The sequence below is a fragment of the Myotis myotis genome, unplaced genomic scaffold (genome assembly GCF_014108235.1).
Source record: "Myotis myotis isolate mMyoMyo1 unplaced genomic scaffold, mMyoMyo1.p scaffold_m19_p_6, whole genome shotgun sequence".
Lineage (NCBI taxonomy): Eukaryota > Metazoa > Chordata > Mammalia > Chiroptera > Vespertilionidae > Myotis > Myotis myotis.
Window position 1 is genome coordinate 77539746 of NW_023416368.1, and position 27696 is coordinate 77567441.

Consider the following 27696-nt stretch of genomic DNA (forward strand, 5'->3'; position numbering starts at 1 on the left):
CCACCCTTTTACTCCCCCTAACAGGCCCTCAGCCCCCCACCTCCTCCAGCCCCCAGGAGGCCAAATCTGGTGCCACCTGGCTTTCCACTGGGGAGACTGACTGCAGCCCCCAACCAAGAGGGCCCCTTAATGTGCAGTCGGCTCACGCTCCTCATGGTCATTCCCAAGTTTAATTACAAACAGATTCGAAACGTCCAGTGCAGGTCAATACCCCCAAGACTGCCCCCCACTTCAACATCAGCGTGTGTCCTGGCCTGAGGACCCAAAGCACCTCAATTCTCCCTCAAAAACTGTGCACCCATTTTTCAGGTGAAAACACTGAGTTGGGCCAGAACAGGACTCCAGCTCCAGGCCAGGGACCTGGGAACCTTCCCCGCCCAGGGAGATGAGCTGAAGTCCAGCCAGGAAAAGAGACTGTGTCTCCCTGCCCCACCAGGACCTCACCAGGACACCAGGGATTTCTTTTATATATTTTCGTTAAAGGCGAGAAACGGTTCTGTCTTTGGTATGTACACCCTCACTCCAGGCAGAAGAGAGGAGGCAGGGGGCTCGGTGAGAGAGAGGGGGGTCTTGGGCCCCCATCTCCTGGCATGGTTGACCTGGCCCAGCAAAGAGTGGGCTGGAGAAGAGAGATTCGAGGCCCACGTGGAGGAAGGAGAGACTGCAGCGGTTCAGCCTGACCAGGGTCCGGAGAAAGGCTGTAAGGCCACAACAGGGACATCTGGGGAGCAGGGACAGGAGCCCGAGATGGGAACCATCGCCTGAAGGAGAAAGCGGAGAAGTCAAGGGTCAGCGGAGACAGCAACCAGAGACCTGGGTTCACGTGTTAGGGACTCCAAACCTTGGTTACACTGCAGCAAAGTGACACAGCAAGGAGGCTCAGGCCCAGGGGCCCGGGTTCAAGTCCCAGCTCCTCCATTTTCTGGCAGTGTGCCCCAGGGGAGAGTCTTAATCTCGGTGTTGTTTCTTCTGCAGAATGAGAACGCTGATAACAGTGCCTGCCTCAGAACCTCGTGGGAGACGTGGGGAGGTGAGCACAGTCCTTAGACACAGCAACGGCTGTATTAGCAACTATGATAATTGCCATCGGCGTCATTTCTCAGGCCACAAACAACTTCGGGGACAGAAGGCAATCAGATCGTACCCTGGCACATGCCCCAGAGCACTGCAGATCACTTCAGGCATTCCACAGGCCCACCCCCGACTCCTGAAGCCCTTCCCCAGACTGGGAACCCCAACTCTGCCAGCAGCCAGGCCTGTCTGGGGGCAGGGAGGAGACCGACAGTGAGTGGGGAGGAGGCAGGAAGGAGACCTTTGTCCTGGGGATAGGAGAGCAGCCCAGCCTGGCCCGAAGCTCCTCTGGCTCAGCCCTTGGGGGAAATTCAGCAGCTTCCTTCCCCTTCGGTCCCTCCCTCCCCCCCTGAGCCCAGCTCCAGCTCCCAGGTCCTGGGATCCCAGGCCCTGTCTCTCCCTCCTCCACAAATGCAGCTCATGTCACTCTACCCCTCGCACCCCAGCTCAACCATGTCCTCTCCTGCCTGGCCCAGCCCTGAGTTCACCCCCAGAGCCCTCCTCTCTCACCAGAGAGGTCCTATATCTGCCTGGCCCTTCCCCACTCAAAGCCTTCCTGTGGCTCCCCAGCACCAAAATCGAAAGGCCAAGGGTGCACCTTCTCATCTCACCACCCCCGCTGGTACTCCAGCCCACAGGACCCAGGCCACACTGGTTCCCTCTTCCAGGGTGGCCAAATGCTGCCTCCTCCTGGAGATCTTTATCACCAATTAAACAGTCACCATAACAACTTAGCCATCCCACTCCTGGGTATAGACCCACCCAAGGGCAATGAAGACACAGGCATACAAACACCTGTACACACATGTTCACCGGGGCCGATGACGAGTGGATAAATACAGCATGGCCCATCTACACACTGAAATATTCATCATGGAAAGGAGGTAAGTACTGACTCTCTACAACGTGGATGAACCTTGAAGACATGAGACTCAATGAGAGAAGCCAGATAAACAAAGCCACACAGTGTGAATCCCATTTATGTGAAATGTCCAGAACAGGCCCATCCACAGAGACAGGAAGTGGGTTAGTATTTGTCAGGGGCTGGGGGAGGAGGTGGGGAGTGACTACTAAGGGAGACAGGGCTTCTTTGGGGGCTGATGGAAATGTTCTGGAATTAGACGGGGGGACGTTGCACAACTCTGTGAAGATACTAAAAACTACTGAGGTAGCCACTGTAATGGGTAAACTGTGTGCCATGTGAATTCTTTCTCAGTTTTTAAAATGAGAAGAAGCGTGATGGATGGGTGATGGCCAGAAGCCAGCAGGGCCAAATACACACCTGGCTCAGGGCTCCCGCTTGACCACACCTCGCAGGTGCAGCTCGCTCTCAGCAGCCACAATGGGCTGCCCATTCTGCAGGTGGTAGTCGATCAGGTGGCTGATGCTCTCAAACAGCACATCCTTCGTCCGAACCTGTGGGGACGGTCTCAGCATCAGCACCGCCAGAGAGCAAGCTGGGGCGAGCCCGGCCTGCTGAACTGGAACCTGCATTTTCCAAGCCTCCCCGTGGCTCTGGTGCACTCAGGTGTGAGAATCACTAGATCCAAGATTTACAGAGTTGGCCTCAGGATTCCAGAGCTAATTATGGTTCTGGAGCCACACTTCCTAGCGGGTTGAATAGTGGCCCCAGAATGATATGTCCACGCCCTGACTCCTGGAACCTATGAATGAGAATGTATTTGGAAAAAGCATCTTTGCAGATGTGATTAAGTGAAGGGTCTTGAGATGAGCTCATCTGGGGTTACCTAGGAGTCCCCAAATCCAGTAACTTGTGTCCTTAAAAGAAGATAATAGCCTGGTTGGCATGCTTAGTAGTTAGAGCATCAGCCTGTGCACGGAAGGGTCGCAGGTTCGATTCCCAGTCAAGGGCACATATCTGGGTTGCAGGTTCAATCCCCAGCCCCTGTTGGGGTGCGTGCGGAAGGCAATCTTTCTCTCCCCTCCCCTCCCTTCCTCTGTCTCAAAATCAGTGGAAAAAGTATCCTTGGGTAAGGATTAACCAAAAAAAATAAAAAGAAGAGAACAACTTGGACACAGAGAAACAGGAAAAACATGTGAGAAGATGGGGGCAGCGATCAAAATGATGTGTCAACAAGCCAGGGACCAGCAAGGACTGCTGGCGACCATGAGAAGCGGGGAGAGGGGCATGGGACAGATCCTCCCTCAGAGCCTCAAAAGGAACCAGCCCTGCCAACACCCTGATTTCAGACTTCTGGTCTCCAGAGCTGAGAGAGAAGAAATCTCTGTCGCTTTAAGACACCCAGTTTGTGGTCATTTGGTAGGGCAGCCCTCAGAAATGAATACCCCTGGAATCTCAGAGACACATCTGAAAATCAGAATCACCAAATCCAAAAACCATCTGTGTCTTAGAATGAGAAAATCTTAGCATCGCTGCATGCTAGACCTGGATACAGCACAGAGACCCTCCAGACCCCTGCTTGCCAGACCCTGCATGGGTAATGCTGGGCTCACTGAGCACATGTCACCTGGACCAGTGGTCGCCAACCGGTGGTCCACGGACCGCTGGTGATCCGTAAGGTCTGAAAGGTTGGCGACCGCTGACCTGAACAGCAGGCTTAAATGCACCTTTCTGGCCACACAACCACCTTCCACCTGAGTCTGCCCTGTACCAACAGACAAGGAGTGTATGCAGACTGAGGGCAGTCCTGCGGATTCTTCTGGACGGGTAAGAGCAGTTGGTAAGCTCTACGGCTTTTAACTCCTCCAAGCACCTACCAACTGAGAAATAACTTGTAAAGCCCAAGGCCTTTAGATGCTGGAAAATATTTCACAAATCTTAGAACTGCTTGTAAATTGGAGCATGTTCTTTTTTATATGTTTTTGTTGATTTTAGAGAAAGAGGAAGGGAGAGGGAGAGAGAGAGAAACATCGATCCATTGCCTCCTGCACGCACCCCAACCTGGGATTGCACCTGAAACCCGGGTATGTGCCCTGACCAGGAATCGAACCAGTGACCCTTTGGTGCATGGGATGATGCTCAAACCAACGGAGCCACACTGGCCAGGCTGGAACGTGTTTTGTAACAACTGAAATGCTTTAGGAACTGTAGAAGACCAAATCTCATTGGCTCAAAGCAGCTGTTAGATGCATCACCATTTCATGAGCCATGGTGGTGGAAGGGGAACATGAAAAATGAAATAATAATCTGTTCAAAGATGCAACTGATGGGTAAAATAAATAACTAAATAATTCAGGCCCTGGCCAGTGTGCTCAGTTGACTGAAATATCCCAGGTTCAATTCCCGGTCAGGGCACACGCCCAGTTTGGGGGCTCCATCCCGGTCGGGGGTGCATGCAGAGGCAGCTGATTGATGTTTCTCTCTCTCTCTCTCTCTCTCTCTCTCTCTCTCTCTCTCTCTCTCTCTCTCCATTTCCCTCTCTCTCTCTCCCCCTTCTCTCTCTTAAAAAAATCAATAAAAATATTTTTAAAAAACACAAATGTATTACCTAAAAAGGGGAAATTTTTTTATATAATTCAGACTTCAAAAAAAGTAATTCAGACCTCAGAGACGTCAAACTGAGAGGAAAGAAGAGTGTGCATCAGAGGGCTGAAGCATTCAGTAACTTCAGACCTTAAGACCCTTGTAAACTGCAACCTGCTTTGGAACCCCAAAATACACTAGAAACTGAACATTTCGTATTGATCAAAGACATCACTATTTGTAAGATGCACTGGTGATAATAGAATATGAAAAAAGTGCATCTTACAATTGTTGAGATATGATATTTTGTAAACCCTGAAAGGCCTTGAAATTGGAAAAGATTTTGTAACCCCATAACGCCTTATAGACTAAGAAATACTCCGAATATCCAAAAATTCTTAAACTGGAAAATAGTTTGTAATTCTAAAGTACCTGGTAAACAGAACAGAATCTGTAAACATAAAGGCTTTGTAATCCGAAAAAATACTTCATTAAACCTAAAGGGTGCTAAGAAGATGGGCACCTCCCACCCCGCCACCCCGCCACTCCACACCCCCTCAACCCTCCCACACCCCACACCCCCACCCCCTACTAGCCAGCCCTCCCGCGCCCGGTCCTGCATCCCAGCCAGAAGCCTGGCCCGGCTCCCAGACGCCGCCCGGCCTCGCCCCCACCCGCCCGGAGCGTCGCAAACCCGGCTCAGCCTCCCGCCCGGCCTCGCCCCACCCCTCGGCCCACACCCAGCCCCGGCTCCCGCCCCACGTCCACCTTACCACGCCCTCGGGGTCCACAAGAAGCAGGTGCTTGGGCTGCCCCGCGTGCATGCCTGTGAGCACGTACTGCCCGGGGTTGGTGACGCTGTCGCGCACGAGGAAGTCCCCGTCGGCTCGCAGCAGTTTCTCCGCCGCCCGACGGCTCATCTGGCCGTGGTACCAGGGCTCCTGCCGCAGCTGCTCCTCTGTGGGGGCGATGGGGGCCCTGCGGGTGGGGGGGCTGGGCCACTGGTCCTCCAAGGGAAGGGAGGCTGCTGCGCCCGTGGCCACGGAGCACTCGTGCAGCTTCAGCGCATCCTCGAAGGGTCCTGCGGGCAAGGACGGGGTGCGGGAGGCAGGGGGTGGGCAGCTGCCTCCTGCTGGAAAGGAAAGGGGCTGGACAGGAGGAAGGACCCACCCTCGGGACCCGGGTAACATTGATGGAGCACCTACTGTGCATCACACCTGCACTGAGCCCACCACAGTGGGTCATTGGCTATATACTGTGTGCAGGCCAAGCGTGTGCTGGTCTGCGGGCTGTGTACTCAGTGTGCGCTGTGTGTTGTGTGCTCTGTGTGTGTGCAGTGTGTGTGCTGAGTGTGTGCTGTGCTGAGAGTGTGCTGCATGCTGTGTGTGCTGAGTGTGTGCTGCATGCTGTGTGTGCTGAGTGTGTGCTGTGTGCTGTGTGTGCTGAGTCTGTGCTGTGCTGAGTGTGTGCTGCATGCTGTGTGTGCTGAGTGTGTGCTGTGCTGAGTGTGTGCTGCATGCTATGTGTGCTGAGTGTGTGCTGTGCTGTGTGTGCTGAGTGTGTGCTGTGCTGTGTGTGCTGAGTGTGTGCTATGCTGAGTGTGTGCTGTGTACTGAGTGTGTGCTGAGTGTGTGCTATGCTGAGTGTGTGCTGTGCTGTGTGTGCTGAGTGTGTGCTGTGCTGTGTGTGCTGAGTGTGTGCTGCATGCTGTGTGTGCTGAGTGTGTGCTTCATGCTGTGTGTGCTGAGTGTGTGCTGCATACTGTGTGTGCTGAGTGTGTGCTGCATGCTGTGTGTGCTGAGTGTGTGCTGTGCTGAGTGTGTGCTATATGCTGCGTGTGCTGAGTGTGTGCTGCATGCTGTGTGTGCTGAGTGTGTGCTGTGCTGAGTGTGTGCTGTGTGTGCTGAGTGTGTGCTGCATACTGTGTGTGCTGAGTGTGTGCTGCATGCTGTGTGTGCTGAGTGTGTGCTGTGCTGAGTGTGTGCTGCATGCTGTGTGTGCTGAGTGTGTGCTGCATGCTGTGTGTGCTGAGTGTGTGCTGCATGCTGTGTGTGCTGAGTGTGTGCTGTGCTGAGTGTGTGCTGTGTGCTGAGTGTGTGCTGCATGCTGTGTGTGCTGAGTGTGTGCTGTGTTGAGTGTGTGCTGTGTGCTGAGTGTGTGCTGCATACTGTGTGTGCTGAGTGTGTGCTATATGCTGTGTGTGCTGAGTGTGTGCTGTGTGCTGTGTGTGCTGAGTCTGTGCTGTGCTGAGTGTGTGTTGCATACTGTGTGTGCTGAGTGTGTGCTGTGCTGAGTGTGTGTTATATGCTGTGTGTGCTGAGTGTGTGCTGTGTGCTGTGTGTGCTGAGTCTGTGCTGTGCTGAGTGTGTGCTGCATGCTGTGTGTGCTGAGTGTGTGCTGTGCTGAGTGTGTGCTGCATGCTATGTGTGCTGAGTGTGTGCTGTGCTGTGTGTGCTGAGTGTGTGCTGTGCTGTGTGTGCTGAGTGTGTGCTGTGCTGTGTGTGCTGAGTGTGTGCTATGCTGAGTGTGTGCTGTGTACTGAGTGTGTGCTGAGTGTGTGCTATGCTGAGTGTGTGCTGTGCTGTGTGTGCTGAGTGTGTGCTGTGCTGTGTGTGCTGAGTGTGTGCTGCATGCTGTGTGTGCTGAGTGTGTGCTTCATGCTGTGTGTGCTGAGTGTGTGCTGCATACTGTGTGTGCTGAGTGTGTGCTGCATGCTGTGTGTGCTGAGTGTGTGCTGTGCTGAGTGTGTGCTATATGCTGCGTGTGCTGAGTGTGTGCTGCATGCTGTGTGTGCTGAGTGTGTGCTGTGCTGAGTGTGTGCTGCATGCTATGTGTGCTGAGTGTGTGCTGCATGCTGTGTGTGCTGAGTGTGTGCTGTGCTGTGTGTGCTGAGTGTGTGCTGTGCTGAGTGTGTGCTGTGTGCTGAGTGTGTGCTGCATGCTGTGTGTGCTGAGTGTGTGCTGTGTTGAGTGTGTGCTGTGTGCTGAGTGTGTGCTGCATACTGTGTGTGCTGAGTGTGTGCTATATGCTGTGTGTGCTGAGTGTGTGCTGTGTGCTGTGTGTGCTGAGTCTGTGCTGTGCTGAGTGTGTGTTGCATACTGTGTGTGCTGAGTGTGTGCTGTGCTGAGTGTGTGCTATATGCTGTGTGTGCTGAGTGTGTGCTGTGTGCTGTGTGTGCTGAGTCTGTGCTGTGCTGAGTGTGTGCTGCATGCTGTGTGTGCTGAGTGTGTGCTGTGCTGAGTGTGTGCTGCATGCTATGTGTGCTGAGTGTGTGCTGTGCTGTGTGTGCTGAGTGTGTGCTGTGCTGTGTGTGCTGAGTGTGTGCTATGCTGAGTGTGTGCTGTGTACTGAGTGTGTGCTGAGTGTGTGCTATGCTGAGTGTGTGCTGTGCTGTGTGTGCTGAGTGTGTGCTGTGCTGTGTGTGCTGAGTGTGTGCTGTGCTGTGTGTGCTGAGTGTGTGCTTCATGCTGTGTGTGCTGAGTGTGTGCTGCATACTGTGTGTGCTGAGTGTGTACTGCATGCTGTGTGTGCTGAGTGTGTGCTGTGCTGAGTGTGTGCTATATGCTGCGTGTGCTGAGTGTGTGCTGCATGCTGTGTGTGCTGAGTGTGTGCTGTGCTGAGTGTGTGCTGCATGCTATGTGTGCTGAGTGTGTGCTGCATGCTGTGTGTGCTGAGTGTGTGCTGTGCTGTGTGTGCTGAGTGTGTGCTTCATGCTGTGTGTGCTGAGTGTGTGCTGCATACTGTGTGTGCTGAGTGTGTGCTGCATGCTGTGTGTGCTGAGTGTGTGCTGTGCTGAGTGTGTGCTATATGCTGCATGTGCTGAGTGTGTGCTGCATGCTGTGTGTGCTGAGTGTGTGCTGTGCTGAGTGTGTGCTGCATGCTATGTGTGCTGAGTGTGTGCTGCATGCTGTGTGTGCTGAGTGTGTGCTGTGTGTGCTAATGGGAGCCTGGCGAGAAGCACCTCTTTCTCCACAGGGGTTGCTGGGCTCTGTGGTGACCAGAGGGGACAGCCTGCCTCCCAAGGAGCTCACATCCAGCTCCTCCTTCCCCATCGGAGGGTTGTTGTGAGGAGCCAGTGGGGCTGCGCTTAGTCCGGTGCCTGGCTCACCGGAGGTGCTCAGTAGAGCCACCGCATGTTGTTATTGCAATAAGATAGCCAGTTGTCAGGTGGCAAACATTGTGAAGAAAGAAATTTCCAGCTGGCTTGGGAGGTGCCCAAGGAAGGCCAACTAGGGAGGTGTCCTGAAGGAGGGACCACTCTGCCTGGCCAACATGGGGACCACACCTCCCACAGTGCTGTGGGAGAGGATGGGACTGTGGGGGAGATAAGAAGGGCATTTTGAACACAAGCCTCTCCATCAGACTGAGCCCTCCCTCAGGCCCAGGCAGAAGGAAGGAACAAGCTCCACCATCGACTATCAGGACCTGATTAGAACCCCTCATTGGACGAGGGATCCCCCAGAGAGCAGACAGTGCCTCCCCCATCAGGCTGGGATTCCCATCAGAATGGTTTTGGGCCTCCTCCCTCCCTCAAACCATAGGGTCACATGAGGATGGAGCTCAAATCCCTCCTCAGACCAAATGGTAGGGAGCTAGGCCTCCCCCAACAGACTGAAGAGTCCCCCAAAGAAAAGGGGCTGAGCCTCCCCCATCATACTAGCCACTCTTTCTAGTTATATGAACTAGGCCTCTTCCATCAGACTGGGGACCCCCATTAAGAGGCAGCTATGTTACCCCCAAGAGACTGGGGCCCCACAGAGGGGGAGGCTCACCTCCCTATCAGACTAGGGAGTCCCGTAGGAAACAGACTTCCCACCCCACCAACATCAACTTGGAAAGTCCCAGGGGGAGAAGTCCCCAGGGGAGGAGACTGTGCCTCCCCCCTAAGACCGTCCCCCTCAGAATGGCTTGTCCCCACATACGCATGTCAAACAGGTCCTTCTTAGGGCTGTCCTCGGGCTGCAGAGGCTCTGAGGCGTCCAGGCCCTGCGTGTTGACGTACAGGTGGTCCTCATAGTCTCGGGGCCCCTGGGCATCTGCCTGCACGTAGCCATCCCCTGGCGGGGCTGGGAAGGATAGAAGGGACGGTGAGGTCAGCTGGTGGAGCCAGGGGAACACTGAGGCCCTAGGGCACAGAGGAGGGCAGGACGGGACCCAACCTGGGAGCCCCACCCACACCCATCTCACTCTAAGAAGGAAGCCGCATGCCCATTTGAGCAGCACCATCAAGAGCGGAAAACCCCAAAGATACCCAATCAGGGGTGGGGGGCACCAGAGGTCCCTACTCTGGTGGGACAGCCAGAGGGAACAGCCACCCACCCAGCCTGCCCCCATCTGCCAGGCAGGAAAGCAGCCCAAGGGGCCAGAGCTTTCCAGTTTCCAAAGAAGCCAGAAACCTCCATGAAAAAAGAAAAAGAAACTGATGCTGTCAGATCTCACAAGAGCTTGTGGAGTGACTACAGTCTCGCAAGTGAAAGTGAAATGTGCAGAGAGGAGAATCGGTAAAGGGGGACCCAGGCACCCAGTGGGGGAGGGGCCGGGCCACTCCTATGGCCCAAGGGCACCCTACCCTACCTGAGGGGCCCAGCTCCCAGTGCAGGCCATGGGTGTCTCTTCGAGGAGGAGATGCTCCCTGAAAAAGAAAGTGAGGGTTCCTCCTGCAATATGCAAGCCCCTCTTCCAGCATTCCCACCCAATCCGCCTAAATCACTGGGGACATAAGTCAGATGGGAAGCGCAGCTCCCACCCTCTAACCCAGTGGTTCTCAACCTTCCTAATGCCGCGACCCTTTAATACAGTTCCTCATGTTGTGGTGACCCCCAACCATAAAATTACTTTCGTTGCTAATTCATAACTGTAATTTTGCTACTGCTATGAATCATAATGTAAATATCTGATATGCAGGATGTATTTTCATTGTTACAAATTGAACATAATTAAAGCACAATGACTAATCACAAAAACAATATGTAATTATATATGTGTTTTCCGTTGGTCTAGGCGACCCCTGTGAAAGGGTCTTTCAACCCCCAAAGGGGTCACAACCCACAGGTTGAGAACCGCTGCTCTAACCCTTCCCCCAAGCCCTGGCTCTCCAACTGCCAGGTGTCCACCACGGCCCACCTCTGCTTCAGCTTCATAAGGCCAACTCCCCTCCGGAAGGTGGTCTGCATGCACCCTCCTGCCACCCAGTACATGCTATTCTCTCCTTCCCTGCACTGCTCTCCTGGGCAACTCCTATTCACCCGTCAGAGCCCAGCCCAAACACGGCTTCCTCAGGAAAGTGCACCTGATCACAGACAAGTCAGTCTCCCTTTCAGACATTCTTGTTACCTTCCTTGTAAGCCCTTTGCACAGCCCTGATTAAATCACTGATATAATTATTTGCTCAATGTCAGTGTATACATCTGAAGGGTCTAGGACAGATCTGTGCAGTCTGGTAAGGAGGGAAAGGTAGGGGGCCTGAGAGACCCTCGGCTAGGATCGAGAACAGGAACAGAAGGAAAAGCTAGGGACAAGGCCCAAGGAGTCAGCACGTGGGGACAGCTTCCCGTCCCTCCCCCATGAGTCCACAGGCACTGACCTGGGTGAGAGCTCCGAGGGCCCCGAGGGCACAGGGCTGTGTCAAGGTGAGCCTGGAGTCCACCAGTCCTCCCAGGGGCGGCTCCTTCCCTGGGATGCTGTTGTAGTAATTGTGTTCCATGTCCTCCTCATCCCCCCAGGCCGACTCCTCCAGCCCGGTCAGCCTGAAGACAGACAGCAAGCAGGAGCATAGGCAGGGACTGCGGTACCCAGGGCACAAGGAACAGGGACGCCAAGACCTGGGGGCTGGAGCTCTGAGGGGTGGATGGAAAACGCTAGGCCCAAGGGGACTCTGAACACACCTCCCATCCACTGAGCCTTCACCCAGGAAACGCTTGCTGGGTACTGTCTTTCTCTTCCCTCCCTTATACAGTGGGACATGGCACAGCTACAGCAGGTCCTCAGAAAAGGTGGTCTCCGTGTCTTTCTATCGGCTTCTGGCCTGGCCAGGAAGCCAGGACACATCAGACTTGCACCCAGGACTGGGATGCCTGCTGTGCGTGATGGTGAGACACCCTCGGCATTTAAAACACCGTCACCGTCCGGCCCTGTGGTGGCACCTGCAGAAATTTATCCCACTAGCACTCGTTCAAGTAAGCATGGTTCCTAAGAGCAAAACGGGGGAGACCACCGCCTGCCCCTCAATCAGGCACAAACCACAGGTTCCAGTTCGGGCAGCAGAGCAGCACTGTGCCGCCCATGGAGGCGGCAGCAGCTCCAGGTGCCCAGCAATGGCAGGTGAAAGCCACCAGGCACGTGTGACAGATGTGCAAACCCATAAGAAAGGCAAAGAGGCCACCGCATCCCGGGAAAGGCCTCACGCTGCACTGTGAATTCCTCTCCCTTAGTGTGTGCTTATTTGAATTTCTAACAATTAATAGGTATTTAAGTAGCTGAGAGCAGGGGTCAGCCCAGGAGCCACACAACGTTTCAATGGTTAAGAAAACAGCCAAAGAACAATATTTGGCAGCATGGTGAAAGTTCATGAAATTCGGATTTGGGTGTTTATAAATACCGTTTTGCTGGCACGCGGCCCATCCACTGCTTTATTACCCTCCACAGCTGCTTTCACAGACAACAGCCAAGACGCTGAAAATATTGACTGTCTGGGCCTTTGCAGAAGCGTTGACTGCCCCTGTCTGCACTAATGACAATAGTGACGGCAGCGCTGACTGGCTCCTGAATCCTCACCTCAGCCTAGGGAGTAGGGGCTGCTTTTATCTGGGTTTTACAGCCAAGGGAATGGGGATCCTGTGATGAGCTTGCAGGGAGCACAGGGGGGTGGTGGTGGGACAGAGTAGACCCAAGCCCAGGAGGAGCAGGTGGGGGCTGGTACCTTTCAGGGGGGACGACCACCTTGGGGGGGCTGTGCAGGTACTGTTTGAAGCGCAGCTCGAAGGCTTGGCCCACAGTGCTGATGACGCTCTGGGCGAGGCCCTCGCAGCACTCCAGGATGTGGCAGGCTGGGGGGGTCGTTTGTGACAGCATCAGTGTGGCCTGGCAGCTGACTCGGTCTAGACCGGGGCCCCCCACCACCACACCCACTGGACCTCACCTCTCTGGTTGATGGGGTCCTTGGCGACATAGGCCACATAATCTGTCATGTCCTGGGGAGAGAGGGGAGGGGTGAGAGGGGCCGGCTGGGCCTGCCTGGGCCCACTGACCAGGATTCCTGGCTGCCCACCTCCAGCAATGCAGGGGACAGAGGTGGCCAAGGCCACCCACCCAGCCCCTTACCGTGTCACCACCCGACGCGAAGGAAATGGACTGCATGTGGTGGTTGGCGATGATCTGCCAGAGAGACACATGCAGTCACTGGCTGTCCTGAGGTCAGGGATCTGAGGCTCAGGCAGTCACTAGACCAGGGCCACAGGGAGGGGACTGGCACATACAGACACACAGACACACACAGGTACACACTAGATGCCAGGAGCACCCCCAGTGGTGACAGCTGTGGGGCTCTGTGAGGGCAGCGGCTGCATCCCTCCTGGGCTCCAGGGTGGGGCCTCAGCTCACCTCCAGGTGAACGTGTCACATGAAGCCCTGCACCCACCATCCCTCCGGGCTTCACCTCATGGGAGTCCACGGAGCCTGCCCTTCTGGGGCTGAGGACAGGCCACATGGCCCTCACCTGGCGTGTGGCAGGCACAGAGAGGTTGAGGCCATCAGTAGAGATGCTGACGGCAATGCTCATGCCAGCGAAGCGCAGGTTGCTCTTGCCCAGGATGGAGGCCAGCGCCTTGTTGGGGGCCTGAGGGGGCAAAGGGCCACAGGGTGGGGGACCTGAGGGAATAGAGGGCTGTAGGGGGGGGGCTTGGAGGGGCAACACAGGGTCACAGAGCGGGCAGGACAGGGCTGCAGGGTGGGGGGCCCAGGCTCTCGGTGGGGGCTGCAGAGGGGCTCCAGCTGGGCAGGGAATGGGGAAGGAGATGTCCCCTCCAGCCCCACTCAGAGACCATAAGCCCCTCACCAACCTTCCTCTTCCAGGAGCCCCGGACTCCAGGCACAGCCTCATGGAGTCGGTTGATGGCCTCCCTGTGGGGGGACGGGAAGGGAGCTTAGAGATCTTGGGGAGAGGGATCTGGGGAGGGGCAGGAGCTCAGAGAACGGTGGGGGTCAGAGGGTAATGGGCTGAAAAAAGGGGTGCAGTGGACCCTGAGATGAGGAGGGCTCAGAGGAGGGAGGGGATGAGAAAGGCAGGGGTGCTGGGGTACCTGGGGAGAAGAGGAAGGGACAGAGGCATGGGGTGGGTTCCTGGGCATCTGGCAGATACCCTCCTCAGCTGCTTCTCTCAGTGGGTATCAGATTCAACACAACCCCTGAACTTAGACCCCAATTTCTGTGTGGCCACAGGCATTGAGAGGATGACCTCTGCTAAGGGCAGAGCCAATGAAACCAGCTTCCTGGACCCCTAACCCCATCCCAGCTTCCACAGCCATCTGGAAGGCTCACCTGGTGACCTGGGTGCGAGTATTGAAGTCCAGGGATCGCATGGAGCGTAGCACCTCGATGCAGCCCATGTACTAAGGGAAGAAATAACGGGGTGAACTGGTGGAGCCCATAGAACCAGCGGAGGAGCCCAGCTGGGGCTGACAGATGAGCTCTCCGCCTCCTCTCCTGCACCTGCTGGATTCCAGTCCTTCCTTCTGTCCTTGACAACATCCAGCTTCAGAGTCTTTGCACCTGCTGTTCCCTCCCATCTATTTTCATACTGATTCCTCCCGATCCCCAGACTCGGCCTCACCTCCTCAGAGCCGGCCTCCCTGGCTCTACATAATTTGTTCCACAGAATCTGGTTGATTCCTCCAAGCTCATTAAACTATCTGTTCAGCCCTAGCTGGTTTGGCTCAGTGGATAGAGCGCTGGCCTGCGGACTGAAAGATCCTGGGTTTGATTCCAGTCAAGGGCATATGCCTGAGTTGCAGGCTCGATCCAGAATGGGGGGTGTACAGGAGGAGGCCGATAGGTGATTCTCTCGTCATTGATGTTTCTGTCTCTTTCTCCCTCTCCCTTCCTCTCTGAAGTCAATAAAAATATCTATAATAATAGAAGGGTAATATGCTAATTAGACCAGATGTCATTCCGGACGTCCTTCCAGAAGAAGCCAGGGCTGGAGGGAAGCCCTCCCAGGTGCCAGCTGGAAGCCGGTGCCAGCAGCCAGGGGGAAGGAAGGCCTACTCTTGCACGAATTTTGTGCATCAGGCCTCTAGTATTTAAAAGAAGTAAATAAATGAACTATCTGTTCAATCTCTTTTTCTGTTCCACTACAACACAAGCCCAGGAGGACCAGGATGGTGGTCGTCTTGCCCACTTTGTGTCCCAGAGCCCAGCACAGGGCCTGCAAGCAGGCAGGATGGAGACCGCCTGGCCTATGAAGTCCAACGCACTGACTATCTGTGATCCATTACAGAAAAGCATGGTCCTGCCTAGATCACCATTTCCACGGAAAGATAATTCAGGATCTCCAAGAGAAAATGCTGAGGGACAGAGGAGGCGGAAACGACCAGCAGAGTTCCCAAGCAGCTTCTACTGCTGCCAAGGGTGGGGGCATGGGCAACAGACGATGGCCATAACCATCCCTCCAAATTCTAGGCTGCTGTAGGGTAACTGGTACAATTGGAGAGCGGTGTGGCAGCATCACAAGATCCCATTGGCATGAAATGTCAGAAAAGGCAAATCCACAGAGACAGAGAGTGGGTCTGCGGTTGCCAGGAGCTGGAAGGGGCGAATGATGGGGGTGACTGTTCATGGAGACAGGGCTTCCTATGGGGCTGATAGAATGTTCTGGAACTAGATAGTGGTGATGGTTGCATAACCCTGTGAATATACTAAATGCCACAGAATTGTACACTTTAGGATGATTAATAATTAAATTTTTCATGTGAATTTTACCTCAATTTTTAAGGTAAACTATGGTGATAGAAGCTGGGATAATGGGAGTGCTTCGGGCGGTGCCAGTGAGGAGGGCACCAGGCAGCTGTCTAGCTCAGTGTGGGCTCCATGCACCTGAGATTTGCTTACACACTGTGCTATATGTATATTGCCCCTCAATTTTAAAGTCTGACCAAGGAAAAAAGTACATCCCACAGATACTTATTAATTACTAGTGGCCCAGTGCACGGATTCCTGCACATTGAAAGGAAATTAATTAGAAGATTCGTGTGGGAATTACATTACTGCAAAAAGTTACATGTCAAAATAGTATATAGAATATAGTATTATAAATTAAAAAGCAAACTATTTTAATATCGCTATTTGCCCTTTATAATAGAAGTGTCTGAGATGAAAGAAAATTATTAAAATGTATATGAAAATAATATATAAATTGATAAATAAATAAACCATATTCTGTCGATGCTGCCGCTTTCTTTCAGCTTCAGAGGTATGTTGTGCCAATAGTTGGTCTTCAGATACACTCTGGCGTCGCTTGTGATTGGCACCAGTGAGAGCTTTATATGCATTGTGCATGCTGAGTCAACATTTATTTTTAAATCGCCAGTGCGGGTCATATGTACCAGTTGGTCTGAGGATGGACGGTAGGTCGCTTAGCTTTTTATATATACAGATAGATAAAGGAAACACATGGTAACTTTGCCAGGGAGAAATGTCACCTTAACCAAGGTGTTAGTTTCCTGGGACCGCATAACAAAGCACCACAAACTGGACAGCTTAAAACAACAGGGATGTATCCTCTCTAATTCTGGAAGCCAGGCGTCCAACGTCGAGGTGCTGACCAGGCTGAGCTCGGATTGAAGAATCCAGAGAGGGTCATCCTCGTCTACTCCAGCTTCCCATGGTGGTGGCCAGCAATCCTTGATTTGCAGACACATCAGACCAGTGATTGCCTCCATCTTCACATGGACTTCTCCCTGCATATCTACATGCAAGTTTCCCTCTTTTTATAAGGACACCAGTCATATGAGATTTAGGGTTCCTAATATAGTATTATCCCATCTCAACCTGGTAACATAGGCAAAGACTCTATTTCCAAATAAATTCACATTCTGAGGTTCTAGTGGGCATGAATTTTGGGGGGACACCATTCTCCCCAGTGCACTAAGTGATCACAGTTTCCAGTATGAGTATTGGGCCACAATGGCACCCCAGCCTCCTAATTCGAAACACGGGGGGAGATACAGCACGCCCCTGTGCTTCCTGCCCCAAATGCACAGCCTGAGCAAACACCAGTCTGAAGCCAAATGGTGTGCACTCGTCAAAAGCTGGGACACCCCTGGCGTTTCTCGCACTGTCAGGCCATATTCCTTTTGTGTTGTTGTCCAAATTTTCCTCTTCTTATAAAGACACCTGTCATTGCATTAGCGCCACCTCACTCCAGGATGGCCTCATTTTAACTTGATTACATCTACAAAGACCCTATTTCTAAATGAGGCCACGTCCGCAGGTTCAATGGGCATGAATGTGGGAAGGACACTATTCAACCTGTTCCAGAGGAGGGGGGTTTGGTAAAGGCAGCAAAGGCACAACTAAATGCAAACATCACTTTGCAGGGTGCTGGTTCCAAAAGGCCAGCAGAGACGTGAATTCTGCCCAATGGTCAGTGACACTCTGGGATGCCCGATAACTTCCGTACATGTAAAGATGAACTGCGGGTGCGCAGGAAGACAGCTGGCTCAGGACACCTTAGGGAGGCATTTAACAGCGAGCGTCAGGCATGCACTGGCAGCTCACTCCTAGTGGCTCACCAGGGATAGATAAACTGCGCCTAGAGAATGTAACATTTTAACAGTCATGGGTGCAGGCGCACAGGCGATCCATTCGTCCAGCGTTTCCGTATGTTTGAAAGGTTCATAATAATAAAATTTTTAAAAAGCTGGGATAAAGACCCATTCCTCTACTACCCCACATTTTAGGTCCCCAGTCTCACACGTCGAATCCTGAGGTCTGGCTGGGCGCCGCCCCTTTGTAAATACCCCTTCCCTGCGCCCCCTAATCCCCTTGGTCCAGACTCTCCCGCCCGAACCGAATGGGGCGGGGGGGGGGGGGGGATGCTTGACCTGCGCATGCGTGTCCCCCACCCACCTGCGGGCCTCTGCCCGCCTCTCCACACGTGATGCCGTGGGAACCCCGACCCCAGCACCTCCCGGCTGGGGGCGCTCAGCGGAGATCGGGCGGGAGATGGGGGCCTGGAGTGGTGGGGAGAGAAGGAAGGATGGAGAGGAGACACCTGGCCCTCAGGGTCCGGGGTGTCCGAGAGAAAGAAGTGGGGGAGGGGAGCCCCAGCCCCCAGGTTGAAGTGTCCGAGGATGGCACCCCCGCAGACCCGGCTGGCGCACTCACCCGAACGATGTAGGAGACCCCGGGCCCCAGGACCCTGGCGTCTGGGTGTAGCCAGCCGTGCGCTGGCTTGTGGATGAAGCTTCCTTTGCGGATCCACTCGTCGGCGGCGGCGTCTGGGGCCCCAGCCGTCCCCCGCGCGCCCCGCGACCCCCGCGTCCCGGCAGTCCGGCAGCGGCTGAGAGTCGGCAGGGGGCAGGGCGCGGCGCAGCGCGGCTCGCAGGCGCCCAGGACCGCGGCCGCCAGCGCGGGGACGCTAGCCGGGCCGGCGGGTTCGGCCGGGGGATCGGCGCCCCCGGCAGCTCCTGCGCCCCCGGCCGCCCGCGCCGCTGCCGGGCCGCGGCCCAGGAAACCGGCCGGAGCGGCGAACTTCCACTGTGGCATGCGCGGCAGCAGCGCGCAGAAGGTGGTGGGCGCCTCGGGCTCCGGGGGCGCTGGAGGCGCGGGGGGCGCGCGCCCGCCGGGACCCTGCGTCATGGCCGCGGCCGCCGGACCGAGCCCGACCGGGCGCTGAGCCTGACGCGGAGGAGGCCCTCTCTCTCCCTCCCGCTCCCTCCCCGCCCCCGGCCCGGTGATGTCATCCGCCCGGCCCAGCGCGCAGCCGCGGGGGGCTGCGCCCCTGGGACCCCGGCCCTCGGCGTCCCGGCGCCTGGCGGGGCGGCTGGGTAGGGAAACTGAGGCCCGCCCAGTGCAAGGCGCTAACTTCGATCTGACAGTCAGGGAGGGAGATGTTTCCAACCCAGGACCCGGGCGTGGATCCCCTACTTTGCCCCCCACCCGTAGACCAAGTTCCTGGGACAGAAGTGGGAGAGACTTAGAAATCACTTCCCCTTCTTCCCTTTTTGACTGATGGGGAAACTGAGGCCTGGAGAGCAGCGGAGGCGCGGTGAGAGAAGAGAGCCCCAACCCCAAGGTCAGCCCCCTCCATTTTCACTGCTCCAGCCGGAAGGTACTCCAATAGGGAAACTGAGACCCAGGGAGGGAAGGGGTCTGCCTGGAGGCGGTGCGGAGACGGACTCGGAGCGCCGTGCCAGGTTGGGTTGGTTGGGTCTGCAGTGGGAGGCTCAAGTCCACTCTGCAGCCTTTCGCTGAGTCTGTTTCCCAGGCTGTGAGCCAGGAGCGCGCGCTAGAGGGCCATAGGCTCCCGCATTTCTGGGGAGCGCTATGGGGCAACAACCCCACTGAGCCCTTGGGCCTCTCCGGCCCCAGCCAACTAGACCCCACCCAAGCCTCAAGGGTTGTCACGGTCACCCCAGGACCCAGCTGCTCAGACGGCCTCTGCGGATCCTCCTCCCCCTCCGGCCCCACCCCAGCAGGGCGGACTGCTGGGAAACAAAAGGAGGGGGCCGGGCGTCCGGGCAGGTGAGGAAGGAGGGGCAGGATCGATACATCAGAGAGATGAGATCACAGCCCAGCAGCCACGATGGGGGATGGGGGGCCCAGCATAGCTGTGATTGGCCCATAACCGGTGGGAGTGGGGGGCGGGGAGGCGGTGATGCTGCCCGAGTGTCACACTGTAGTCGCCATTGTGAGTCCACGTCCACGGGTCTGGGGTGAATGAGTGCGGAGGGCGTGGCCTTCGGGTCTGTGTAGAGGGGTAAGGCTTGTCGGGGTGGGGAACCCCTATCTGGACTTGTGTGTGCTGTGTGTCTCTATTGTGGTTTACATGCATGTGGACTGCGTGTGGGTCCGGTTGTGTGTATATTGTGTGCAGATGTGAACACGCAGAGGGGTTCTGGGCCCCCCCCAGGTATATGGTTAGGGGGTCCATGTGCATTTTGGTGTGGGTGTGTAGGGTCCTAGTGTGTGTCCCTGTGTGTGTAGGGGTTTTGGTGTGTGTCCAAGGGGTGTGTGTTCAACTTTGGCACCCCCAGGCTGGGGAAGGGGACAGAGTTAGGAGAGAGCTGACACCCACTCTAGGTCCCCTCTGGGGTCTCCCTGTGGTGCTGTCCCTGGGGCCATCTCCTCCGGGAAAATGCAATGGCAGTTTGTTCCTCCCAAGTTCCTGAGTTAGGGTCTTTCTGGGTGGGAGTTTTTAAAGCCTAGGCTCCGGTGTCATCACACAGAGGGCTTGGTCACATGACATCACCCATATGTTTCCTTTCCGTCCCTAGGAGAGAAGGGCAGGAACAGAGCCCAATGGCCAGAATTCAAATCCTGGCATCAGACAAACACTAAGCTTATAGTGTGTCCTTAGACAAATGTCCAATCTCTGAAGCACCATTTCCTTTTGGTAAACATCACCTAACTCCTGAGTTGCTATGAAGCTTAAATGATCTTTATCAACATCTGGCACATTGTAGAATATATCAAACTCCTACGTATCCTTCAGAACCCAGCTTCAACATCCTCTCTTCCAAGAAGCCTACCTGGCTCCCCCCACTCCAAGCTCTGCCTCCACCTCTGGGCTTCCCCCAGCTCTGGATCCCTCCTCTGGTCCCATCCAGACTCCAAGGTGCTGCAGAGCTGGGGGTCTGGATGCTGAGAGCAGTGTTTCAGGTCTTCTGTGATGTAAATAGATGCTGGGTTAAAATGAACGTGGGTGGGTGCGTGTGCGCTGCTGACAGCTCTTGATGCCACAGAGATTTATTGGCAAACAGCTAGAGGAGGGGGCGGGGAGGGGAGGACATCAGGACTACTTCCAGCCTGATTTTGGGCTGGGATCAGGGCAGGAAGCTGTGCTTCCATGAGAAACAGTTTAGATCCCAATTTTGGCAGAAACCTGAGCTGTGTTGGGGACCCAGGTCCTAGCAGCGTGGACACCAAGTTCTAGGACACAGGAAGCTCCGTCTCCAGCCAGCCACTGGGGAGAGCCAGGGTGTCTCTTTCTCTGCCTGGCCTTGCTTGGCCTGGCATGACCAGGAGAGAAGAAACTGGGGCGCTGGAAGGAGGCTCACCCTGCACAGGGCCACGGGGTCACAGGCCCCAGGGACTGGAGGACGCAGGTGGCCTAGAAGGACCTCAGACAGTTCAGAAAAGTGGAAAGAAGGAGGTCCCCCCCTCCCCCAGCTTCTCTAAGCCATCTCACCCCAGCCAAAGCCAGGCCCAGGCGGGGCCTGCCCACACCCCACTTCAGGGGGTAGGAAATATGAGGCTTAGCCCAGGTGCTGGCCTGCATGCCTGCATTCTGTCCCCCAAAGGCGGAAGGGTGCTGGTGTGTCTGGGGCCATGGTGGTGGCCCGTTTGGAGTGTCGGATGCCCATGGTGAATGCCGGGGCTCTGGCTTTGGTCACAGTGACCCGCTCAGGGCTGTGGGTGCCAGGGCCAGGAGTCTCATCCAGGGGATGTGGGGCCCGGGGCCGCCCCAGCATGGTAAAGGCAGGCGGGCGCTGACGGTAAGCATTGGGGTCTGAGCTCTCATACTGGCCTGGGCCTGGTATCTCAGTGGGGTCCTGTGGGGGGCGGGCAGGGGGTGTGCGGCCCACCACTGTGTAGCTGGGGCTACTGGGCTTGATGAAGATCTGGGCACCCCAGAGAGATGGCAGAGTGTAGGCATTGGGAGCGGGGGCTGAGGTGTCCAGGGGCGGTGGACGCAGGCGGGAGCCCAGGGTGAAAGCCGGGGGGGTCCGCTGGCGCACGGGGGCCACCTTCTCCGGGCTGTAGGCCCCAGGGCCGGGTGTCACCTCCAGACCTGCAAGAATGGGGCAGAAGGTTTGGCAATGGACAGAGTGCTCACCTGATCAAAGACCTTGCATGGCTCCCCATTGCCCACATGCATCCCGGAGCTCACAGCACTTCTGAAGAAGCCCCGAGTTACTTCTCCCTCTTCCCTACCTTGCCACACAGTGTGTTCTCGTTCAAGCCTCCAGGCCTTTGCCCAAGCTCAACCCTCTGCCAGGCAAGCCTTCTGTTTCCCATTCTTATCCTTCCAGAGCCCCAAAGTCCCTCCTCCCGGCTGCCTTTGCCACAGCCCTTCTAGGGGTCCCCTGGCCTGATTCTTCCCCTCTCCCCAGACATGGCCACGCTGAAGTGGGATGGTCCCCACCTAAGTCTAACTCCACCATTCTGAGATCTCATAAAAAAGCAAGCACCTGTCAAATCTACTTCAACTCCCAGCAGTTGGCCTAATATATGTTTGGGAAGATGGGTGATGAATGGTTGGGTGAGTGTGAATGAGTAGATAAATGGATCCGTGGGTATATAGATAGATGGATTGATAGATAGATCCTGGATGGATTGATTAGTGGATGGGAAAATGGATCAATAGATGGATTGGATATGAATAGGTGAATGGGTGGGTAGATTGATGAGTAGATAGCTGGGCAGATGGATGGATGAATCTGAGTGAATGAGTAGATGGGTGATAGGTGAAAAGATGAAAGGGTGGGTAGATAGGAGACTGGAGTCAGGTGACTAAATCTTTAGGTGACAGTAAGCTGTTTGCAGCCTGTGAGGGGGATTTCCACATTTGCCACAGTCCCCACTGCACCCTGCTGTCTTCTGATGCCGAGGATGAGCCCCAGATGCCCAGGTCACCCTCACCTTGGCCCACTTCACTCATTCAAGTTCTCTTAGGGCCCCCAGCCCCTCTTCCGAAGTCCTCCATTTCATCATTGCAAAGACACTGAAGTTCTAAGAACTTGGGGATGGGAGGGGGAGAAGAAGACAGAGGCAGGACAGTCACTGAGTCCCTGAAGGGACAGGGTCCTCTTGGAGTAGCACAGGCCAGATACTCACCTCGAGATTTGCCCCTGCCCTGCATGGAGTAGGCAGGAGCGCAGCTTCGGCCAAACCGGGTGACTTTTGGGTCCAGGAAGTAGACTGGCCCAGGGCTGGAGTCCTGTGGAGATGCTAGAGAGAGGAGTCCAGGGTCCTGAGTACATCCCTGATGGCCCCGCTGCTCCCACTCAGTGCCCCTGGTTACCCCTAAGGCCCTTCCACTCTCCACACACCCAGAGCCCCATCTTGGAGAGCAGAGACCTCAGCCTCCTGAGGTCTGATTGCCAACCGGGGACCTGGATCTCAGCTTGACTTTGTCTTGAGCACTCCTGTGCCTTCCACCCCTCCACCTCTCCTCTGCCATGAGCTAGGGGAGCAGTTCTAGAGAAACCAGCTCATGAGTTGGTTAGAACTGTACATAAAGTGAGAGTAACTAGGCTCTGACTAAGGTTCTGAGGAGGGTCCTTTTAATGCCTTGGCTTGTTGGCACGTGACCAGCTTAAGGGAAGGGCTCTAGGTCACATTTAAATCCCAGCAAGGCCTCTGTGAGCTGTGTCCTTGGGCCTGTCAAAACCTCTTTTTGAGAAGCTTGACAAGTGAAAGCATCCATGGGAGGAGTGGTCCAGAGCCTGGCACTTAGTAATTGGGACCAATGACTGTGATCGTCATTACTAATGATAAGCACAACCAGATATAAGTGTATAGTAGGTTTGACAAGTATTAATTGGTTTGCATGTGTATGTGCACACAAATGGCACCATGCACACCCTGAAGCATGTTCTTGATAAATGAGCACATCCCGACCCATCTCATTTCCCACCTCCAGGCTTTTGCCTCTGCTACAAACTCTGCCTGGAGTCCCCTTCTCCTCCTGGGGCCTCCAGGGAACTCCTACTCATCCTATAAAGCCCAGATCCCATGCCTCCACCTCCAAGAAGTCCCTGAACATTCAGCAAAGTCTACACTAACCACCCCCACCCTGATTTCCCAGGTGTGTCCTAGAAATAGAGTCGGGGACACAGGTTCCTCAGGGTCATAGGCTAAGTTTTTAACCTTCTGGGTGACACTGACTCCCTCACTTGCCTTCCGGGCCCCCTTGCACTTCTTGAGTTCTCTCTCTTTTGGTTCGGGATGTTTGCTGATTCTGAAAGTGTGACTGCCAGCTGCTCCCTCCCACCAAGCCTCTGTCCATGTGAATCAAAGTCCCCACACGGGACCCTTCTGGGCCCTGACCCTGGCCTACTTGGGACCTCAGAGCAGCTCTAGAAAACGGGCTGATGGGGTTTGTGGTCCCTGAGATGAAGGGTACAGGCTTGCTGGATGAATGATGGAATGGACAGCTGGGAGCCACCCGCATCCCTGCACTTGGTGTTCCCGCACACATTCTGGCCGGAAGGAAAGTGGACGTCACAGAGGTCAGGTCACCCACTGACTAGGTGAGCCCCACTTCCTTCGCTCTCGCCACCCCGGGCTTCACAAAGGATTTTCATTCTACTCGCACCACACGCTGCGAGGTAAGCAAGGCCAGAGAGCCCCTGGTTGTTGATGGAGCAACCGAAGCGGGCGCTCACTGTCCGGGGCCTCTCTCCTGCGCACTGACCAGATACCCAGCATTGTAGCTACTCTTAAGGCATTTAACCCTCCCTGAATAAACATCTCCAGGGGCCTACCGTTTGTTTCATCCTGACAACTGTGTGTGCAAGAAGTCTATTGTCATTGTTTACAGAGGAGGAACGTGAGGCACAGAGCAGTCGAGTGGCAAGAAATGTGCCAAGTGCAGCAGGCAAATGCAGGTCCTAACCACCACACGATCCCTTCCCCTCTCCTCCTCCGTAAGGAAGCAGGACCAGAGAGGCACAACAGCTTCCTGAAGCCCCACAGCAACCCACCCGATTCCCGCCTCACTCATTAGGGCCCAGATCTATCCAGTGAGACAATGCTCCCTGATCAGGGGTGATGGGGGAGGAGTTTGGGGTTTCAGGAGGCCTCTCAGAACCCCTTCTCCCACCCCCACCACCCTGCCCGCCGCTGGCCTTACCCTCGCTGGGCCTCCGGAGGAGGGAGTAGGCAGGACTGGCCACCCTGGTGCAGTCGTGGTTGATGTAGCCGACAGTGGACGGCAGGGCGTACAAGCCTGGCCCGGACCCTGTGACCAAAGCCCCCAGATCACGGCCTGGGCCTAGGTCCCCTGAAACATGGTGGGGAGCTCAGGGCCCAGCCCTGTGCCCCCACCCAGGCTCCCAGCCACCCCCCATGGCAGGGGTGTGGCGAGCAGGGGCTCCTGCTGCAAACAAGCATTGTGAGCCAAACATGCATCACAGGGGGAAGGGCTGCGGAGCCAACAGCCTCCTCCCACCTAAGGGCATAAGGGATGGGATGGCTGAGACCTAGACCCAGAAACGTGCTGTCACAGGTGAGGAAACTAAGGCCCAGACACAGAGATATCCCCCTGCAATGTTCGACGGCCTCTGCAAGAACGTCAGCCCTGCAAGAGCCAGGAAACCCAGCCATGGAGGCTGACTCCAGATAGGGAAACTGAGGCACGATCCAGGACCCAAACCGAGATCCCACAATGAGCGTCACAGTCGGAACGTTCAGCTCACTGATTGATACACCACTAACGCCTCCCAGTGCTTTGCCTGGGTCTGTCCCCGCAGGGCCCTCGGCTGTTTGGTTCATGGCTGTGCCCTCAGCACCTAGAAGGGTACGTCGCCCATAAAATGCTCAGTTCTTGGTGGGTGGAGGCATATGCAGGGTCCTGGAAGCACTATATTCACCCCCATCCTACTGGGCAGAAAACTGAGGTTTGGGGAAGGGCAAGGACTCCTAAGGGGCTCCCAGAAGGGATCCCACCACCACGGCCCCCCTCCTCCACAGCCTGCAGGTACCGTTCTCCAAGGTGGCCATCCTGCAGGTCTTCCTCAGGCCGGTCTCTGGGATCTGGCACTCTGTGCACCGCCGACCAAGGGGCGCCGGGGTCTGCCGCGGAGTGGGGTCGCAGCTGAGGGTCCCCATGGTGAGCAGGGGTGGGCTGCAGGGAGCCCAGGGCTGGGCAGCGCCGACACTTGATGCTGTCTCCTCAGCCGCGGTGGCTCTGGGTCGCAGGGTCCAACACCGTCCCCAGTCCTCGAGGCTTCTGCCTGTGTTGGCAGAGCCCTGGCCTCACCACACCCTCCCAGGGACCGCACAGACGGCCCCTTGTCCTTCAGCAGGGAGTCTTGGGGCCCTGGCCCAAGCGGGCTGGTCGGCAGACGCTGGCCTGGAAGTGGGGCTGGGATCGAGTGTCGGCCAGATGGCTGGACAGTCCAGGAAAGAGTCCGGTGTCAGCAGAGCGGGTCCCCTGGGAGACGGTGGAGCTGGGCAGCTGGGGCCAGAGCAGGCCCCGGGGGAGCTGGAGCCACAAACACAACACCCACAGCCTTGTAGCGGGAGGGACTGGTGAGGTCATGGACTGCATGGCCCCATTTCTACACCTGGGGAAACTGAGGCACTGCCCAAGGTCATACGGCAAGTCTGCCACTCTGGGCCAGGAAGCTAACCTCCTTCCTTCCTTCCTTCCTTCCCTCTTTCCTTCCTTCCTTCCCTCCTTCCTTCCTTCCTTCCTTCTTCCTGCCTTCCTTCCTTCCCTCTTTCCTTCCTTCCTTCCCTCCTTCCTTCCTTCCTGCCTTCCTTCCTCCAACAGTTACTTAATGAGCAACGACTGTGTACTAGGTTTTGTTTGGGTTGGTGAGGACACAACAGGACAGACAGACAGGGAGCTGATGTTCTTGGAAGGAGAAAGAGAAAATAAACCATAGCCCAGCCGGCGTGGCTCAGTGGTTGACCAGGAGGTCACGGTTCAATTCCCCGTCAGGGAACACGGTTGCGGGCTCAATCCCCAAGGTGGGGCGGGCAGGAAGCAGCCAATCAATGATTCTCTCTCATCATTGATGTTTCTAACTCTCTCTCCCTCTCTGAAATCAATAAAAATATGTTTTAAATGATAAATTCATAGATGAGCGTAGTATATTACAAGGTGTTAAATGTGTTGTAAAACACAGAGCAGGGTCAGGAGTCCGAGATGGCAATGAGGGAGCCACCGAGGGCTATTAGGGTCGGATGAGAGGTCACTGCATGGAGAAGGTAAGAGGATACAGAATGGCTGTGCAAAGGCTCTGGGGCAGGAGCAAGGACAGCGAGGAGGCAGCATGGTCCTCCAGAACAGCCACTGCCTCCCAGGAGCCCACAAGGATTTACTCACGCCCAATCTAGAGTTAATCTAAAGTAGCATTCCTGCTCACCGAAGGCTGCTACTATGTCAGGCTGCAAGACAGGGCTCAGAAAAACTTGGCTGAACAGAATACAATCCTGTCTCTTCCATGGCATCCTTGTTTGTGGCTGTATTGTCGGGCCCTTTTACACTGTAATGTTTTGACAGCTTTATAGAGTTACTAGAGGCCCAGTGCATGAAATTTGTGCATGGGTAGGGTCCCTAGGCCTGGCCAGTGATCAGGGCCAATCTGTGGGGTGACCAGTGGGGCGATAGGGTGGGGGGGCCCTGCTGGCACCAGCCTTAGCCAGCCTAGGGCCTACTGGCTACGGGCAGCTCCTGCATTGAGCATCTGCCCCCTGGTGGTCAGTGTGCATCATAGCGACCAGTCATTAGACCAGCTGTTCCATGGTTCAGTTGATTTGCATGTTAGACTTTTATTATATAGGATAATTCACATCCCATACAATTCACTCTGCAATGTAATTGTAATACATTCTGTAATTTTAAACTTTTTAATAAAAATGTTATTGTCTATGTAAAAGGTTATAAAACAAGTCTTAAATGCTTGTATTAGTAAAGAAAAAAAAATCTTAAAATCAATGACCAAAGGTTCCACCTTAAAAATTTTGAAAAAGGCCCTGGCTGATGTGTCTCAGTTCCTTGGAGTGTCGTCATCCCATACACCAAAGAGTGGCGGGTTTGATTCCTAGTCAGGGCACATGCCAGGTTGCAGGCTCAGTCCCTGGTGGGGGCATGCAGGAGGCAACCGATTAATGTTTCTCTCTCACATCAAGGTCTCTCTCTCTCTCTCTCTCTCTCTCTCTCTCTCTCTTTTTCTCTCCCTTCCTCTCTCTATAAAACCAATTTTTTAGAAGTTAGAAAAAGAAGAGTA

At 55.3% G+C, this 27696-nt stretch overlaps 2 protein-coding genes across 2 annotated transcripts; both read right to left on the bottom strand.

The window, feature by feature from the left end:
* Positions 1-58: 58 nt before the first annotated feature.
* Positions 59-19079, bottom strand: SHC2 (SHC adaptor protein 2). The gene is made up of 13 exons (XM_036315495.1): positions 17897-19079; positions 14051-14121; positions 13573-13633; positions 13230-13349; positions 12836-12889; positions 12654-12705; positions 12435-12561; positions 11100-11262; positions 10091-10148; positions 9439-9582; positions 5290-5597; positions 2354-2487; positions 59-761 (listed from the first exon to the last, which is right to left on the bottom strand). The coding sequence occupies exons 1-12, from the start codon at positions 18368-18370 to the stop codon at positions 2359-2361; spliced, it is 1761 nt and encodes a 586-aa protein (XP_036171388.1). The 5' UTR covers positions 18371-19079; the 3' UTR covers positions 59-761; positions 2354-2358.
* Positions 19080-20988: 1909 nt separating this feature from the next.
* ODF3L2 (outer dense fiber of sperm tails 3 like 2) lies at positions 20989-25567 on the bottom strand. The gene is made up of 4 exons (XM_036312229.1): positions 25441-25567; positions 24591-24698; positions 22571-22684; positions 20989-21524 (listed from the first exon to the last, which is right to left on the bottom strand). Exons 1-4 carry the CDS (start codon positions 25565-25567, stop codon positions 20989-20991), a joined length of 885 nt encoding a protein of 294 aa, XP_036168122.1.
* Between the last annotated feature and the right edge of the window lie 2129 nt (positions 25568-27696).

Excerpts from the sequence above, each read along its gene's own strand:
- SHC2 (XM_036315495.1), bottom strand. The coding sequence starts at position 18,370 with ATGACGCAGGGTCCCGGCGGGCGCGCGCCCCCCGCGCCTCCAGCGCCC. Across the intron at positions 14,122-17,896 it reads GGGTCTCCTACATCGTTCGG|TACATGGGCTGCATCGAGGT; the intron begins GTGAGTGCGCCA and ends TTCTTCCCTTAG. Across the intron at positions 12,706-12,835 it reads TCGCGTCGGGTGGTGACACG|GACATGACAGATTATGTGGC; the intron begins GTAAGGGGCTGG and ends CTCTCTCCCCAG.
- ODF3L2 (XM_036312229.1), bottom strand. The coding sequence starts at position 25,567 with ATGGGGACCCTCAGCTGCGACCCCACTCCGCGGCAGACCCCGGCGCCC. Across the intron at positions 24,699-25,440 it reads GATGGCCACCTTGGAGAACG|GGTCCGGGCCAGGCTTGTAC; the intron begins GTACCTGCAGGC and ends CTTTGGTCACAG. Across the intron at positions 21,525-22,570 it reads GGGCAGGGGCAAATCTCGAG|GTCTGGAGGTGACACCCGGC; the intron begins GTGAGTATCTGG and ends CCATTCTTGCAG.